This window comes from Monopterus albus, unplaced genomic scaffold (assembly GCF_001952655.1).
Source record: "Monopterus albus unplaced genomic scaffold, M_albus_1.0 scaffold161.1, whole genome shotgun sequence".
In the NCBI taxonomy this organism is placed as follows: Eukaryota; Metazoa; Chordata; class Actinopteri; order Synbranchiformes; family Synbranchidae; genus Monopterus; species Monopterus albus.
Genome location: NW_018128041.1, coordinates 408,575 through 425,346, shown reverse-complemented (window position 1 = coordinate 425,346; position 16,772 = coordinate 408,575). Strand labels below are relative to the sequence as shown.

The window sequence follows — 16,772 nt, the reverse complement described above, 5'->3', positions numbered from 1 at the left end:
ACTCTTTCATCAACACACACACATCCACCTTCTCTCCCTCTCTCTCTCTCCTCCCTCCCTCCCCTGTCAGCTGTCATGGCTGCCACTTTCTCATACCCACTCATTTATTACAGGTCGCCTTCATAGATGGGGCTGTATAAAAAGGACAACGTGTTCCATCTGAACACACACACACACACACACAACTTATACCTCATACAGTATGCATGGATTTGCAAATCCAAATGTACATATGCAAACAGGTAATGGAAACTAAGATGTACACAGGCATTTGCACACTTTCTAAGCACAACTTTTCACACCCACAATCAGGTAACCACACCTATGCAGAAACATTTGCTAATATGCACATCGAAATAAACACTTGCATTCATACAAACATGAAAATGCACAAACTTACTGTTTAGTGTAATCAAGACTAAGAATTTGCATTTAAATAAAGGCAAATTTAACAAAACTGAAATACTTGTGAAATCTTGATTTTTTTTTTTGTCAAATCCTGACAATTTCACACCAACATTCTGCCAATTTTACCAATCACTGTAGACTTAAACACAACCCAGATGAAAGCACTTTATGAAATTCAAATTGAAAGTGAAATTAAAATCAAACCTCAGTTTCTATGAACAAACTTCTAGAGTAGAGTAGGTACTTTATTGATCCCGCAGTGGGGAAATTTCTGTGTTACAGCAGCAATAGAGAACAACCAACATAACACCATAAGAACAGAACTTCATAAAAACACGGAAAAGAACACGAGGACACAGCTACTGTAACTTGCTGCCACTCCGCGTGGCGCACGTGTACGTAAGTACGTAGTAACAAAGAACACTTAGCCTTAAAATAAAAAGTTACATAAAGGAAAAACATTTCTAAGGAAAAACATAGTTTACTCCAATCTTCTCCAGCTTACTGCCACAACACAAACAAATACACCTTATACAGTAGAATCTAACAAGGTTAGAAAGGAACCTTCAAGTTGGCCCAAAAGGAAAGGGTCGATCCAAAGAATTTTAAAACTCATTTGAATTTACTATGTATTTGTTTTATCAGTAATCATTTTACACATGGCTTTCAATTTCTTTTATACATTATGCAATTACTTACAAAAAATGAGTACAGCACTATAGATTTGGTCATTTGGGACCACAATAAACACACAAAAACTCCTAGCAGGACCGACAACTCAGAAACAAATTCACCTACATGTGTACACTCGCATACAAAGACACACTTGACTATAGGAGTCTGCTTTCATTATTTTGCAACTTGGCAAAGCACACAGCGGGTTTCCATGTATTGAACAGAGTTTTAACCTTGTAGAATTAGCTGAACATGAATCTGATTCAAGCAGAGTGATGTGCTTTAGCAACAGCTCACTGATAATACATTTTAATCCTTGTAAATGGTGCCTTTCTCTGCCATGATGACAAGTGGAAAATGCTTTTTTTGCAGGAAAATATTCTGAAACTAAATTAAAGCTGTGAGATACAGACCAACTCTGGCAGAAAGAGACACAAAGGCAGATATGTCTAAGCATAAAGTGTATCAATCACACACAAACGCTTATGTGCACACACACAGAGTAATACACACTCACACCGTGCCAGACAGATTAAGGCCCTGATTAAGGCGAGTGTCACATAAAAGTCTTGGAACAGTAAATATCCTTAATTTGCAATGTAATTAAACAGATTAGCTTCCATGAATATCTTAACAGGGATTAGCTCACACACAGGCACACCAGGCAGGCTTGACTACAGAAACACATATACACACACACAAACAGAGAGAGTGAACTAATGAAAAGCATCCAAAATAACTGGGTTTTAAAGCAGTATAAGATACAACTGAGACAGAAACGTTGGTGTGTGTGTGTGTGTGTGTGTGAGAGAGACAATGTAAATGAGGCAGGAACACAAATCTACAGGTCATGGTTGAACTGTCAGGTCCACATGCACAGATGAGGGATTAGAGATCACTTCTCTATTCACAGACTTTCATTAAAACGTCAGCCTTTGTCAAGGTTACAGGACAAAACTATTCTATTGTGATTCTAATGCTCTCTATTGTGCTGCGCTGAGAGCCAGAACAGAAAGCAAGTGAAGCAAGTGAATGAAGGCAAAGGAGTTTTATAAAAAGCCCAGACTTTTTGTGAAAGACAGAGTCAATGGCACTTGATCCTGCTTTGCCAAAGAAGTGCTGCCAATCACAGGAAGCTGAACACTGTCCCACTTCCTGTGTTGGCCTCATGCCTGAGCGCAGCACTGCGAATGTAGAACTGAAGCCAAGAGTTGCATACAGAAGAACAAACACCTAGATGCATATGCATGTGGATATATTTGGTTTACAAGGCAGGTAATGCAGTGAGTTCCTCCACGCCTTAACCTAAGTTAGACCTTTTGCTGATACTAATGAAAACCGTCAACAGTAAAGCTGTGACATTTTCATACTGGTTTAATGACATATGACATATAAAAATGGATGGCGTGTCACCACTTTCCATCCTCATGTGAAAGTGACACCAAAATATCGCCAATACCTCTTATTTTTGTGACATTTTGCAGCCAGATTGAACATTGTACACATGTGCTTTTAGCTGCACTTGCTGCTGGAATTAGGGGTGGTCACGGAACTAAGTTATGATATAATTTATGTCATTTACAAACAATAATGGTTATATAGATGCCCACTTTTTTAATTGACTACTATGTCTCAAGAAATGTTCTACATGCTTAAGCTTCATGATCAGCAGCATTCTGATCAGAAACACTGGATAAAATCATTTTGTCCAATGCCAAGTCTGTAGGAGTAGCATCATTACTCCATCAGAAAGCCAGAAAGCAAGTGCTTAAGCTGCTAGAAAAGCCATCAAATCTGACAAAATAGTCCCTTATGTTTTAGCTACAAATGTCAGTCAAGCAATTAAAGATCAAATGGTATTTAGCTTTAGAAGTGCAACAGATGTCACTTGAGATAATATAGATCACCTATTTTAAAAAACAAAGGGCCACAGGAGATAACAATTACTTACACATGGATAATTTCAGTCTGTTCCACCACATCCTTAAAAGCTCTGTTGACCTATGTGGCTAACTTAAACTAAGACACAACATCAGCATCTAAACCCTCCCAACCATCACAAGCCTAGAAGTACATACACAGAGAAAAAAAAAAAAATACATGCATGTAGACATGTAAATGACAGTTTGAGTGGTGTATGAAGGAGCTGCCGACAGCGTGTTGTCTGTTAAACAAATTGGGTATCGTAATTAAAGGGGGGCAATGAGCTGTTTTCCATTTTCCCTGCATGCTCAGTGACAGCCTCGCACACAAGGCTTATGAAAGACAGAGGGAGGAATGGAAGTGTGTGTACAGATGTGTGTGTGAGCAAGGGAGGAAAAGAGAGAAGGAGGGAGGAAAAGCCAGAGAAAAGGAAATAAAAAGCTTTAAAAGAGAAAAGAAAAGCTGAGGCAGTGAAAGACAGATGAAACAGAGCTGGAAAATAAAGCCAAAACACAATGAGAGATGTTAATGGATATGAACAGGAGGCAGACAAGGTGTGTGTGAGGGAGAGAGCAAAGGAAATAGACGGAGAAGAGACAAAGAAATACAAACGTGCATGAAAAAAGAACAAAGAGATGTAATGAAATAAAAGCAAAAGAAGAGTTCTTATATCAAAAGAGAAGCTCTGAAGTGGTGTGAGCCGACCTGCACTGCTGGGCAGGATCTGTGTGTGTCTGCAATGCTCGCTTGTGCAGTTGTGTGTGTGTGTGTGTGTGTGTGTGTGTGTGTAGGAAGTTCCTCAGACGTAGGATGGAGGCATTTGTCTCTGAGTGGAATTACAAGTGGCGGGCCGAACAAACCCTCCAGTGGTCTAGAAGAAACAGAGGAGGAAAGAAAAAACGATTCCTCTCTCTTTGCTGGACCATGCCTCAAACACACACTGTGCGAGTGTGTGTGAGAGAGAGGGGAATCAGAACGCAAACCATTAAAAGTAGATTCAAGACTTGTACTTAAGCAAACAATGCCTCACACTTAAAGCCACTAAACAAGGCTTCTTCTGCCCCTTCACCCTCATAAATTTTTATGACTCCGAGTGTATGCATGTACAAGAGAAAAAGTAAGACGTAGAGGAAAAGGCAGAACCAGCATGCAAGACAAAATTAAAAGAGTGTGTGGATACAAAGGTGTTTACAATAAATGCCTGTGTATTGGTGAACTGTGTTTTCTGTGCGAGTGAGATCTCGGTCCTCCTGAAAGGGGACATCTGTGCCAGGCTTCCAGCCTACGACTAGCCAGTCTAAGTCACACTAAGAGTTGGCACTGAATGACAAACATAGCGTCAGAGAGGGAGAGGGACCAAGAAGCTTCGGGATGATTACAGAGGCCACAAAAGCTGCTATTTTGCCCCCACATCTTGGATGTTTTCCTTCCCATGCTGTGCAGTTGTGGTTCACAAACGTGAAGAACAGACGCTTCTCTGTAAGAAGGGCAGTCAAACAAAATGTCAAGCAAATGGCCTTGTGACCTCACTACATTGCTTCTGACTGCCTAGGAAGAGAAAAGTGGAAGACCCAAAGAGAACAGCATCTTTGTTCAACCCGTGCACTGATTCAGATGGCGAGTACCATGAGATGTAGTGTACTGTTGTTTCAGGCCTTGAAAAAGCGTTCCATCACCCCCACGTGTCACATAGTCATCTGTAAGGCTTCCCTTCCAGCCCGCGGAGACTGTCCGGCTATGACAGAGGAAGCAAACAACAACCCACAACTCAATGCCATCCTCACTGAAATGCAATTATTATTCTTTTGTGCAAACAGCAATATTTTATTCCCACTCTTTCTGGCGCTGCCTCTTTCATCAGAAGATACTGACAAATGCACACATCTCCATCAGCTCATGAGAAACGATCACAGAGTATTTGACTAACATCCAGCCAAAGCCTGGCAGATATCAGGTTATGATAGCGGTGTTGACTAATTTAGAGCACGATTTAATTCTTTCACTCCCCTCATCTCTCATGCTGTCAAATAAAGGGCTCGTGGTCTAGACTGATTCCATCAAAAAAAAAAAAGCTTAATTAGCCTGTAATAAATTTTCATTTCCACCAGTCTCCTCCAAAGCCCCGGCCAGCTCAGCAGCTCTGTGCCAGCTGATGGACGCCCAGTAATTTGATACTGGCATTCAGAGGCTTCTGTGCCCCCTTCTCCCCCCGGCCATTTCACAGGAGAGCATGTCTTTAAATGTCACCCAAACACACATGCACACGTGTGAATGCAGCATTTGTCATACACACTCCAAAGCTGGGACAATTAAAATGTTTGCCAAGCAGACAGACGATGGTGAAATTATTGGTACAAGATCCATTTAAAGGTGCAAAAGGTGGGAAATGTTGGTGAGAAGTGCCTTTTTAGCCTAAATCAAAAACAGAGAAAAGGTTCTGATTCTCACATACTACATACTAAAAGATGAACATGAGCAAACTATAGAAAGGATACTGGATTCACCTAAAGGTTACTAAAACCCTGCATCACTATAAAGAAGGACTGAGCTTTCAAGTTCATTCAAGACCTCAGCAGCAGTAGTTTGACAAAGAATCTGAACTCAAGGTCTACTTACTAAACTTTTACAGAGCTTTCAAACAAATATCAGAGTCTTTCTCAGTGCACTCGCTGTTTAACCTTCCATGTGTTCGGACTTCATGCCAAAACTTCCCAAGTCCACAATAGATAAGAAGTTTTTAGTGATCTTAGTTTAAACTGTATCTACCAGTGAACACTTGACCCCATTGGTAGGGCTGATCCTGAACTCTGAATTAGTTCTCTTTGGGGGGTTTTGGTTTATTTTAAATTATAATGAAGATTAATGTCAGTCTGCAAAAGGCCATGCTTCTACACAAATACAGTGAGATCCCTTCACACTGCCAGCAGTCAGGCAGGGTAGAGGAAAACATCAATCAAGTCCCTTGCAGTGTGAACACCTCCATGCTCACACAATTTAGTGTATAGCATACAGCTGACAGGCTGGGATGCTGCAAAGAGACAGATTCAATCACAATGTTAAACACCAGTGAAACCCTGACTTACTTCAATCTGATATAGCTCTGAGTATGACTGATATATGACTCTGGGTATGAAGTTTTAAAACCACAATAAGGACATTAAGTGAAAGAGAGACAAAAGAGCGGACAGACAGCAAACAAATAATATCACCTCATACACCCACTAACACCCACTCACAATGAACCTCCCGAGAGGCATAGCTCAGATTCTTGGGCAGAATTTGCATCACAAATATCTTGGATGGGAGTGTATGCATAAAAAATAAATAAGCCAGTGAGGCTGCCACTTTTCTTCCCCATTCATCCTGCCTGTCATCCATCCATCCATGCATCCATCCAGTCCTATTTAATAGGATCCATTCAGCGATTTTATTCCAAGATCCACACACAGCAGAGCCAGCAGGGGAGCGTGTGTGTTCGTCCAGTTTTGCCTGAGAACCACAAACCACCAGAGAAAAGCATCCTAGAATCCCATTTGTGCCTCTAAGAGGTTGGATAATGGCCAAATTCACCTCTGAATATCAATACACAACAAACTCTCCTGCATTCCCAGTTCTGGAGTCTGTTTCCACTAGTGTTTTTCCAGTTTGGCATGTCTTGCCAAAGCTTTATTATGTTAATTAAGAAAGCATATTCTGGCATCATGAACTGTATATCAGCCCAAAGTGAAACAGAAAATATTACTGGGCAAATAAGTTGAGTGCATGTCTGATATTATTCCAGAGCAGATATTACACCTAATTCCAAACCAAACAGAATAACGGAACACATTAAAGTCCATATTGATCACTATGTCTGAGAACAATGACTGATTGAAAAAGTTCCACGGCACAATTTCTCAACTTCCAAGCGTGTAATTTTTGCTCCAATAAATAAATAAAGGCAACAGGACATCACGCAGCAAGTGGTAAGATCCCAAAGGTAACAGTTTACAGGAGCAAAACCACCAGCAAATATCCTACGGGGATGTCAAAGCGCACATTAGCATTAACACACGCATAAAATATATTTAACTTCATTATAAGTTGAGTTCTCAGCGCCATTGACGCATTACAAGCATTTACTGCAGTAACCATAAAGTGATTTTGTCCAGATGCAGACACCACAGGGGACCTAATGATGTGTTCCCACTGCCTCTATAGCACTCAGTATATCTGCTACAGCTAAATTATTCAAAGACCGTAAAGAATAAAAACGGGGCCACTGGTGCAGCCCAAGCTCAATTCATATACATTAGCGCAAGTAGCCGCGGTCCTCGGTCGATCAATGTCCGTTTAAGGGAATTTTAGGATCGTTTAAATTAAGCCAGATTGTTCTTATCGAAAGACTGATCAAACATACACAAGCAAATGTGAAAAAAGTCATTTGTTTTCTCCAATAAGTTTAAAAATCCAATTAAGAGGGGTTAAAAGCGTATAAAATGTGAGCAGTTTGGAAAGCTTTCTAAGCAGACCCACAATTTACTACAGGTATGAGTACGTCTCGGTACGGTGACTGAAATCAGCATCGACGTGGCTGGATATGAAGTTGTATCAACTTTGTACCAGTGATATAGAACTAACAATAAAAAGTGTTCAACTGCGGTACCCAGTCATCATAATTCAGCAAACAACTACAGTACATTTTACAATTCATCATAAAATGTTATGTCAAGGTTTGTGACAGCGGTGTTTTGGGCTCCGACTTGAATTTGACCCAAACGCGCATCCAAGCACTCACCTGACTGTGCTGCACTGGATCGGATCATCACCAAAGTGAAGAGGACGCAAGCCAGGAACTTCATTTTTGAAAAGGCTGTTTGTCTTGTTAACTCCCGTAACTCACATGTCCAATTAAGATATCCTCGTTGCTAACACACACGCACACACATGTATACAAACAACCCAAAAAAGAAAAAAAAAGCACGTCGAAGTCTTCGTAGCTTCTTGGACAACTGTCAGTTTCCGTGTGCAGCCAGAACCAGCGCCGTGGAGAGCTTTTACGCACCGCGCTTTGTCGTGTTTGTTTATCGGATCCCAGGCCAGTGTTTAGGTCGCTGTGCGCCGCGGACACTGCGAGCCATTTACTCCTCACAACACTGGAATACCGCTGGTGCTTTGGGGGGAGGAGGGTTGCGTGAGTGTATGTTTGGATGGTGCGGTGGGGGGGTTCTGAGCACGCCTCCTTGGTGCGACTGACACCCCCATCAGCCTATTAAAATTTTGGGAGGTTTTTTTTTTTTTTTTTTTTTTTTTTTTTTGGATTTCCGCCCACTTCACTTATCACCTCTGCTGATTGGCTATTATGCATGATGGCTGCTGTCAAGACACCTGTCAAGAGCAGATTTTATTTTGGTTTCTCACTGGGTCTTGTGGAGTCCCAGATTGCTACCCACGGGCTTTCTGTGAGGTAGAAACAACACAGAAATGGGTTTATAAATATCATCATCATCATTTAAAGCCATATTTATCATTAGGTCCCACACTGGTTAATATGTTCATAACTTCAAGATAACATGGAATATAGAAAATGTTAAGATAGAAAATAAAATGGATGACACCATGAATTATAGTGATTTCCTAGATACATTAGTTATTCCAGATTATTTTACAGCTACTAAAAAAATATCATCTGCTCTCTGGTATGTCTGTTAGAGAGTAGACTTACAGTAACATCTGAAAAGTTTCCTGTGGTATCAGCAGTGTGACCGTCTGCAAATATCCACCACAAGAAAGGTACAGTCTATAAACTTTGATGACGCTAGCCTAAAGGGGCTGCAGTGAAGAGATTGGCTCCAACGATATACCATTTTCAGGGCCGCTCATTTTACAAGCCTGTGTATCTGCTCTCTGGCTTCGTTTGTGGACTGGTGTGAAAGTATGAAATGGGCTGGCAACTCAGTAAGGACAAGAATATATTGATTTGTGACCCATGCAAGGTGAAAACTCGGACATTACTGGCTCTATCATAGAACGATCCCATAGCTGAGGCACCAAGGATGCAAAAGGGCCAAAATGATACTTCTGTGCAGAGTGGGTTAATTGTGTGTCCTCTGCTGCCCCCTAGGGGAATTTACGGAGAACTGCTTGTCTTTGAGTCTTGAAGCTGGTATGACTCGTAAAGCAGTTGAGAAGTGAGATGACAGTTTGTTGCACTTTTTCGTTTACTCAAAGGTCCAAAAAGTTTTTTGTTAATGCTGTGGAGCATCTCCACCTTTTCCAATAATGTTTGTACAGTCCATGAATAATGAATTTAACAGTTTCAAAATCATTATGCATGTATTAAAATATGCTTTTGATAAGCTATAGCCTCCTGAGAGATCTCTGTCCTCTATGGGGGACATGACACTGTGGCCTTTATTTTAAACACCATGCTTGCAGTCTGTTGTGTCCTAATGTCCTAGAAAAAGGACACCCTGGGCTTTTTCTAGTGATGTAACATGTTTCTTACATCCCTAAGAAGTAATTTATATTAAAATAATCAAAATATCAAAACATTTTCTTCTGGGTCTCAGGAGGATAGAGTATGACTCAAATCTATGAACTCAAGGGAAATAAAGTCTACTCACTCTCAGTCTGCAAAAATATTACAGGAGATACATGAAAACACTTGTTTGAGTTATGGGATTACTTTCACGAACACACACACACACACAGCCACACTGGGTGGCAGCACAGTGCAAAGCGGCCTTGGGAATACTAATAAACCTCTCTTTGTTCTGCTACAAACTCTTCAGATAAAACATTCAGTGAGTGACATCACTGAGCTGCATGAGATTTGCACTGGTATGAGTGTGATATAAATATGGGAATTCTGTCTTTGTGCTATGAATTGGGCCCCAGTGTGAGTCCAACATGAGCTTTGACGGAGGGTTACAGGACAACGGCTCAAAGTTAAGAGGGCATTCCAAATAATAATGACAAATAATAAAGAAAGGGAAAAACATACTGTAAGTATTTGATTAAAACATGAGTCTAATATATTATCTTACAATAGGACTGAGGTAATAAAGATGAAAGATTAAAGGAAACAGTGGACAGGGAATGTGAGAGGGAGCATTATCCATATTACAGGTAATAAATTGTGATAATTGTGTATAAAGCACAAGTCTGTACAAAATAGGAAGTTTGTGTACATTGAGGTGCCTGTTCTAGATGCTGAGGCATTAAAAAGCACTCCTACCAGGACTCAGTGTTTAATCCATAGTGAACTTATAGTTTCTTTCACTTTTAATTTCTTAGATCATTTCTCTGGGCTATAATATTCCTACACAGGGAACATGTGGTGTGACTTTAAGGGGACTTTTTACAACTCCTTTATCTACAGTATTACCGTATGCTTTGATATTTGTATAACATGCCTGTAAATTAAAGCCATATATCATAAGATAACTTTTTTTTCTTCTAACAATTCCCTGGGTTAATTTTGACCGGCACTAATTTTGGTGTGTGACATTGTTTTGCCCCCTGTGAGTGGCTCCACGCTGCCAGCAACAGAATCACATGGCAGGCACAGCTTCTATGATTGGGGCTGTGGTGAGGGGAAGGAGGCTTCTTCTGCAGAAGTTCAAGGGGCTTTTGCAATCAGTTGGTGCCTTCCTGTTGAGTACACATTGGGAGTTGCGGTTAATTTGTTGTGTGTTGTTTCTGAATTAGTGGCTTTGGCTGGAATACTGGAGGAAGAATGAGATATGTGCAGTTAATCTCCAGAAAGTGAACAGCGTGTGCAGATCGTTTTGGATCAGCATGGCTCTGGAGAGCACGTCTTTTCTAAAAGCAGGGCTTGTGTTGTTGATAGCAGGTGAGTGGTTGTGGTAGTGAATAGTAAAGTTCTTCTTAGTGGTTTAATTTTAAACTTCCTATCTATTTAATAGGTCAATGATAGTTGGATATTGCATATGATTAATTTATAAAACATTTGTAAATATAGTAAGTGGTGAATCATCATTTTTTTGTGTGTGTTTCAAACATATACAAGAGATGTGAATTCAGCGCAATTCATTTAGGATTTACAGTAGCTAGACAAAGATGTGCACTGACAAGTGACAGTGTTGGAGAAAGTAATCAGACCCCCTTAATTAAATGTAACAGAACCACAAACCACACTGTAAAAAATACTAATGTACAAGTAAAATGTCTGCAACAACATTTACTTGAGTAAACGTGCATAAGAATTAAAATCAAAATGTACTTAGAGTACAAAAGGAAAACAGCACAATATGGATAAATCCACCCTGTGTGCATTGCATTATTTGAATATTATTTCTTATGCAAAAATATGTTAGATCAAGGGCATGACTGGTTGTGTTGCATGCAGTACACATTCTTCCATGACTCAAAATCATCAGATGTATCAGTCAGTTGTTCAGGCATTTTACAACCGCAGCTTGTCCTGATTCTCTAGATTCAACATATCTTAGTGTGACTCTAATTGAGGACATGAGGGCAGGTAAAGGGATATTAGATATGAGAGAACACTTGCAGAACTCTACTGTCTCTCTGAGAATCCACCCTTCATGGGCTTTACTTTCAATGAAAGGGAGAATGTGAAAAGCAGGCTGCCATGCCAAGTGTCACAGCAGCTGGCTAGACATGAGTGACATTTGAGCTACGAGGACCTTCTCATATTGATGAGCATCAGTTGTTAAAATCCATAAATACTGAGTCCTAGAATGGCAGGCAGAATTCATTACTTCAAGCCATTTAGTCAGTAGAGTGTAAACCTCCAGCTATAGCACTGCTGTCGAATCTGTCACGGTTTGCCTTGGCTTTCCTGGAAAATGGAATGTGAAATGTGGAATGTGCACTGCTGGTCACCAGACAAATCGGGATGGCAACTTCACACACTTGAATGTCAAATTTTCCCACTAGCTGCTGCCAACAACAGACAAACAGGTGAAACACATGTGTTTGAAGCTGTCTTACCTGAATTAAGCATGTGAAAAGTGCCTCATCCCTCTCTTTGACAAGGCAAACTTCACAGCCAGCAGGATGACACTACGATCACCACAATCTTTTTATTTTTTATTTTTACAGTTTTACTTTAGTAGCATCTTTTTTCAAATCCTCATATAAATACATTCAGTTTTCCTTTGAGTGTTTCCGAGCCTCCAAGAGCCAGCTGAGACAGAGCAAACAAAATGGGCACACAGTCGGCCCTTATCAGGCTGGCACAGATCAGCCTCCACCATGTTTCCCAATGGAAACAACAGCAACCTGTTAGTTTCCACACGGCCTTTTTTTCCACCAGCTTAAGCTACCTCTCCTACTGTATTGCTCAGTGGTGTTACATTGCCCTCAAAGCCCTGCGGGACAGCTCCGGTCTCCTTCCGCTGCAAAAGGCTGTTTATACACATCAGTGAATTAAACAAATGGGATTGGGATGCCGGCTGCAAATTACAATACTTTCTTAGAGAAAGTAACAGCCTAATAGTGAAAAAATGGTCCAGTAGGAATTGCCAGAACACGACCTTGTTTGCTGCACAAACATATTCCTAATTATCTAGAATTCAAAAGAGCAGATAACCTCTGTAGTGCTTTAGAAAAGTCTTTCGTATTTTTACAGTAATGCAAGTTTTGTTTGTCACTCAGTGGAATAAAATGATCACTGAGATCCAGTCAACTCATATCACTCAAATCCATTTTTAAAGTCATATTTGTATGTTAATTCATGCATTTTTTCTCTTTCTCTTTTACTCTCTAGGTCAAGTGCTTCCTTCAGTGCCTGGCTGCAATAAAGGTTTCTACAAGAGGACGATCAATGATCTCTGCTTAGCCAAGTTCAAATTTGACATGGAAGGACTAGACCGAGGCTTGTGGTGTACCTGGCCGGACACAATAGAGTGAGTTTACCTTCTGAGACATGCTGAAATACAGAGCATATCCATAAAAATATGTTACAGAGGCTTCTCCACAGGCCCTGTTGGCAGAGACTGTATGTGTTGCAGAGATACTGTGTGTTCATGTTCTGTTATGTGAGGTGGGACCAGGCCAGCTGGGCCCAGGCACCATAATGGGGGATGCTGGTGGGACGAATGGGTTTCAGCCAACATGTAAATAGTTGTGCGTGTGTGTTAAAAAAGAGCAGCTATCCAGGGTCATGCAATGTACTGGGCATAGAAGCTTGCATGAAAGGCAATAGGGGTGACTGGCTCCATCTTCAACCCAGCTAACTCTAAACTGGTGTCAGAAGTGAGAGCTCCAGAGATAACAGCATTGCTCCAGGAGATCAGTGAACTTATTGCTTGGCTGGAAGAAGAAGCCAGCAAGGCCCACTAGGCAGGATGGAGAAACTGCACCGGAGCTCCAACACCACAGCTTCAACCAGACCACAGCATGGAGCCAGGAGCAGAACAGCGAGGGGCCACAATACTGCCACAATACAGTGGGGAAGAGCCACAAGAGACATACCTCATCCAAGAGTCCTACACAACAACCTTAGAGAACATTGCAACACAGGTATGGCCAACTCATCTATGCCAAATAGACCCGACACAGCCTGTCACAGCTGAGGGTCAGCTGTCTGGGCCAGACACACAGCTTGCACCTGGAGTGTGAACTGGACAGTGTCAGATGCTGCACTGCTGCGCCTTAGTGGATATGAGGTCCACCATCTCCCTGGTGCGTCCAGGGACACTGCCAGGGATGGAAGGGCCAAGACCCCAGAAGTGGAGGGCCTACCAAGTGCTGCATCACCACAGTCACTGGTGAGGGTATGCTGAGAGGGAGGACACTCAAAATGACTGTTGTTGGATGCACCACTGAACACCGTTTTGGGCTGGCCAACATTCAAGATCCATGCATCATTGGCCTTGATCTGCTGGAAAAGTAGGGGGTTGTGGTGGATGTGCCTGGGGCTACGATCTGTTTGGGTACACTGACAGACGTGTGGCCTCGCCAAATTCCAAGATGCTCACAGCCCAGGAGAAAAACTTTGTCCTTGGTGTGCTGCTGTGGGTGTACAGCCCTGGATGAAGGAATGGCTTGTCCCCAGTCAGCGAGCGGTGGAGCAGATCCTGTACTGTACTGAAAAGACAGTCAGATACAGTGAAACTGAGTAAGTGGATTCGGGTGATGCTCCACAGGTACAGACTCGCAACATACAGGCCCTTGGCCTCATCTGAGGGGGGGAACATTGGACAATGGGAGCCAGCCACGAGTTCCAGAGCCCTCTCCACCGGCTGCCCAGGAGCTACCAGAGTGGCCTCAGTGCTAGTGCAGGCTCCCCCAGTGCTTAAAGGACTTTGGTATGACTGTGGTTACTGAGGACATTTAACTAGCCAGGTGAGGGGCTGTGTAGCGTTGGGGGGCAGAGAGAGACACTTGGCAGGATTAGGGGTTGGCAGGGACTATTCAATGTTCTGTGTTCATTCTGTCTGTGATGCAGTTGCCCTGTGCTGTGTGTGGAAATAAAAGAGAAAAAGGCAGCTTCTGTGTCTGGCTCCTTCCTCAACTTAGCCCAAGTTATAATATAGAAGCAAAAACAAGGTAAAAATTAATTATAAACAATTCCAACAAACTGCATCCAAAGTTGACACTTATATGCACAAACAGCAGCTTCCATAATGATCACCGTTGAATCAACACCTCTCTGAAACTGTCTGCACACAATCTGAACATTATCAACACCACTCATCTTTCACATTAACAGGTTTTCAGTTTAGCAAATAACCATGAACCAGAAACATTGTGAAGAAGACGTTTCAAAAATTGCAGTAAACATGTAACCCTGAACAAATAGGCCATGTACTGTTGCATTAGGTTACAAATAAGGAGCCTCAAGTGCCAACACACCTGAGCGCTGGGTGAGTTTTCAGGTTGGACATAGTCTAACCAGTGTCCTTTTCCAGCATTCTTTACAGGAGGCAGTATTTTCTTTTAAGTCCAAGGTTGATAAATCCTCAAGTCTACAACATTTCGACCCCATCATGGAGACAAGTTGACACAACTCGTTGTGTGTGGGCGGCACGCGCTTGTGGTAGGCGAATGCTGCAATACATTAAGTGATTACAGAGAGGATCATAAAAATCAAAACCTTCCTCCTGTAGATATGCTGAAGAACTGTTAATATTAACGAGTTATTGTTCACTAGTCAGAATCAAATCTGGAGTCAATTATGTACAAGTTGCCACAATTAAACACACTGGCCATCGAAAACAGAATCTCTGGTATGGTGCAGTGCTGTACTGACGGTGCTACCCTGTTGGTATGCATCTCCATTTCTCCTGCCCTCTACCACCGACCAGTTATATTTAGCTGTGTTAAGCCCAGTGGTAACTCTAGACATGGCCTTAAAAAAATCCAACAGGAATCCCTTACTCTGGTCCCACTCTGAAAGGACACTTCAAAGACACAGTGAGAAAACTGAATTTCTACAGTTCTGATACCCAAAATCAGGACACACAAAGTAATTACGATACATTACTCACAGAAATATACTGTAGGTTCTTTCATGTTTGTTTTAGCAGCTGAGATTTGATTATGTTTGAGTGACATCCATGCCCTTTCTTCTCTTTCCACCTTTGAGTTGGATCCAGTGTCTCTTTTGTGATTGTGTTTTGTCACCTCCCAGGATATACGGGGGACTAACAAACTGCACCTACCAGGTTGCCTTAAGGATGGACTGCTTCTGGCCTAATCACATAGTTGACCACTTCTTCATGCAGATTCACCAGACCTACTTCCGTGACTGCACTCTGACCGGCCGGCTCCTCCACGACCCTCCAATCACCATCCTTGCTCCGTTCATCACAGTGCCAGTGCTTGTCACCCTGCTCATGACTGCCCTAGTAGTGTGGAGGAGTAAACGCACAGAGGGCTTATTATAGGGACAGTCTGGGTGCTGGAGTTGGCCTCAAGGATTGGGAATATAAATGAACTCTGAATTTTAAGTGTGAAGTCATGAGCATTTATACTTACTGTAGTGAAACAGCCTTATTTCCCTATTCAAATGTGAGTGTATGTAAGGCGCAGTGAAGCAGCTGCATGTCTCATAAAAAATGTTTGACAGCAATACAACACAGTAATACATAATAAATGGTGTATTGGGCATAAAAATAAAATTTATATGTGCAGTCTTTTTTAGTGGATCAGCACCACTATGAGACTGTTGAAGTTTGGCAGGGGAAAGCAATACAGTTCTTTGAGATTCAGGGAATTTAGAGGCCATGCATGTTAATTACCATCTGTTCTAGTGGCCCTACAAAATCTGTGAACACATAAATAGCAGCAGAGAGCAGGACACTCAGGGAGAAACCAGTGACTTGGATAAATGATAGTTATAAATGTGGAGGAGAGGTGACAAAAGAGAGGAAAGGCTAGAGCTAGAAACTGAGAAACAAGGCCAGAGTCCTTCATCATGTAAAAGAGTTAAATCACTTTGTACTGAAACACAAATACAATGCTGCTTTTATTCTCATCTCAGTTGCAGTCTCTAAAATACCTGAGAGAAAGCTACATATATTTTGGAAGAAATCAAATTGATAGGATGCGACTTTACAAGTGTTTTGTAAATTACTAGTTATGGCAATACTGTTCAAATACACCCAATCTGCTTGCATAAATCAAAATGTGAGATAAACCAAATGCCTTGTTTATGACACAAGTATAGTTTACTTCCAGATAGAGACTTTGAAAACAAGCTAATTTCTCTCCTTCTCTGACCATGAAATGGTTCATATAGGAAATATAAGCTTTTAAGACTGCAAAGCTCAACATGACCTTCAGCTGGA

General features: G+C 41.6%; 2 protein-coding genes across 4 annotated transcripts in view; one reads left to right on the top strand and one right to left on the bottom strand.

Moving 5' to 3' along the window:
• Positions 1–8,158, bottom strand: part of LOC109968758 (receptor tyrosine-protein kinase erbB-4) — a 244,655-nt gene extending 236,497 nt beyond the window's left edge. For all 3 annotated transcript variants that reach the window (XM_020615248.1, XM_020615250.1, XM_020615249.1), the window contains exon 1: positions 7,784–8,158. In XM_020615248.1, coding sequence (XP_020470904.1) covers positions 7,784–7,847 — 64 coding nt within the window. In that variant the 5' untranslated portion in view covers positions 7,848–8,158. The remainder of the gene's footprint in view (positions 1–7,783) is intronic.
• A 2,516-nt stretch (positions 8,159–10,674) lies between these two features.
• Positions 10,675–16,012, top strand: LOC109968775 (receptor activity-modifying protein 1-like). The gene is made up of 3 exons (XM_020615281.1): positions 10,675–10,843; positions 12,746–12,884; positions 15,614–16,012. The coding sequence occupies exons 1-3, from the start codon at positions 10,789–10,791 to the stop codon at positions 15,867–15,869; spliced, it is 450 nt and encodes a 149-aa protein (XP_020470937.1). The 5' UTR covers positions 10,675–10,788; the 3' UTR covers positions 15,870–16,012.
• The last annotated feature ends 760 nt before the right edge of the window (positions 16,013–16,772 follow it).

What these genes read in the sequence shown, in the direction of transcription:
- LOC109968775 (XM_020615281.1), top strand. Translation starts at nt 10,789, where the DNA reads ATGGCTCTGGAGAGCACGTCTTTTCTAAAAGCAGGGCTTGTGTTGTTG. An exon ending in GCTTGTGTTGTTGATAGCAG is followed by an intron (nt 10,844 to 12,745) that starts GTGAGTGGTTGT and finishes TTTACTCTCTAG; the next exon opens with GTCAAGTGCTTCCTTCAGTG. An exon ending in ACCTGGCCGGACACAATAGA is followed by an intron (nt 12,885 to 15,613) that starts GTGAGTTTACCT and finishes GTCACCTCCCAG; the next exon opens with GATATACGGGGGACTAACAA.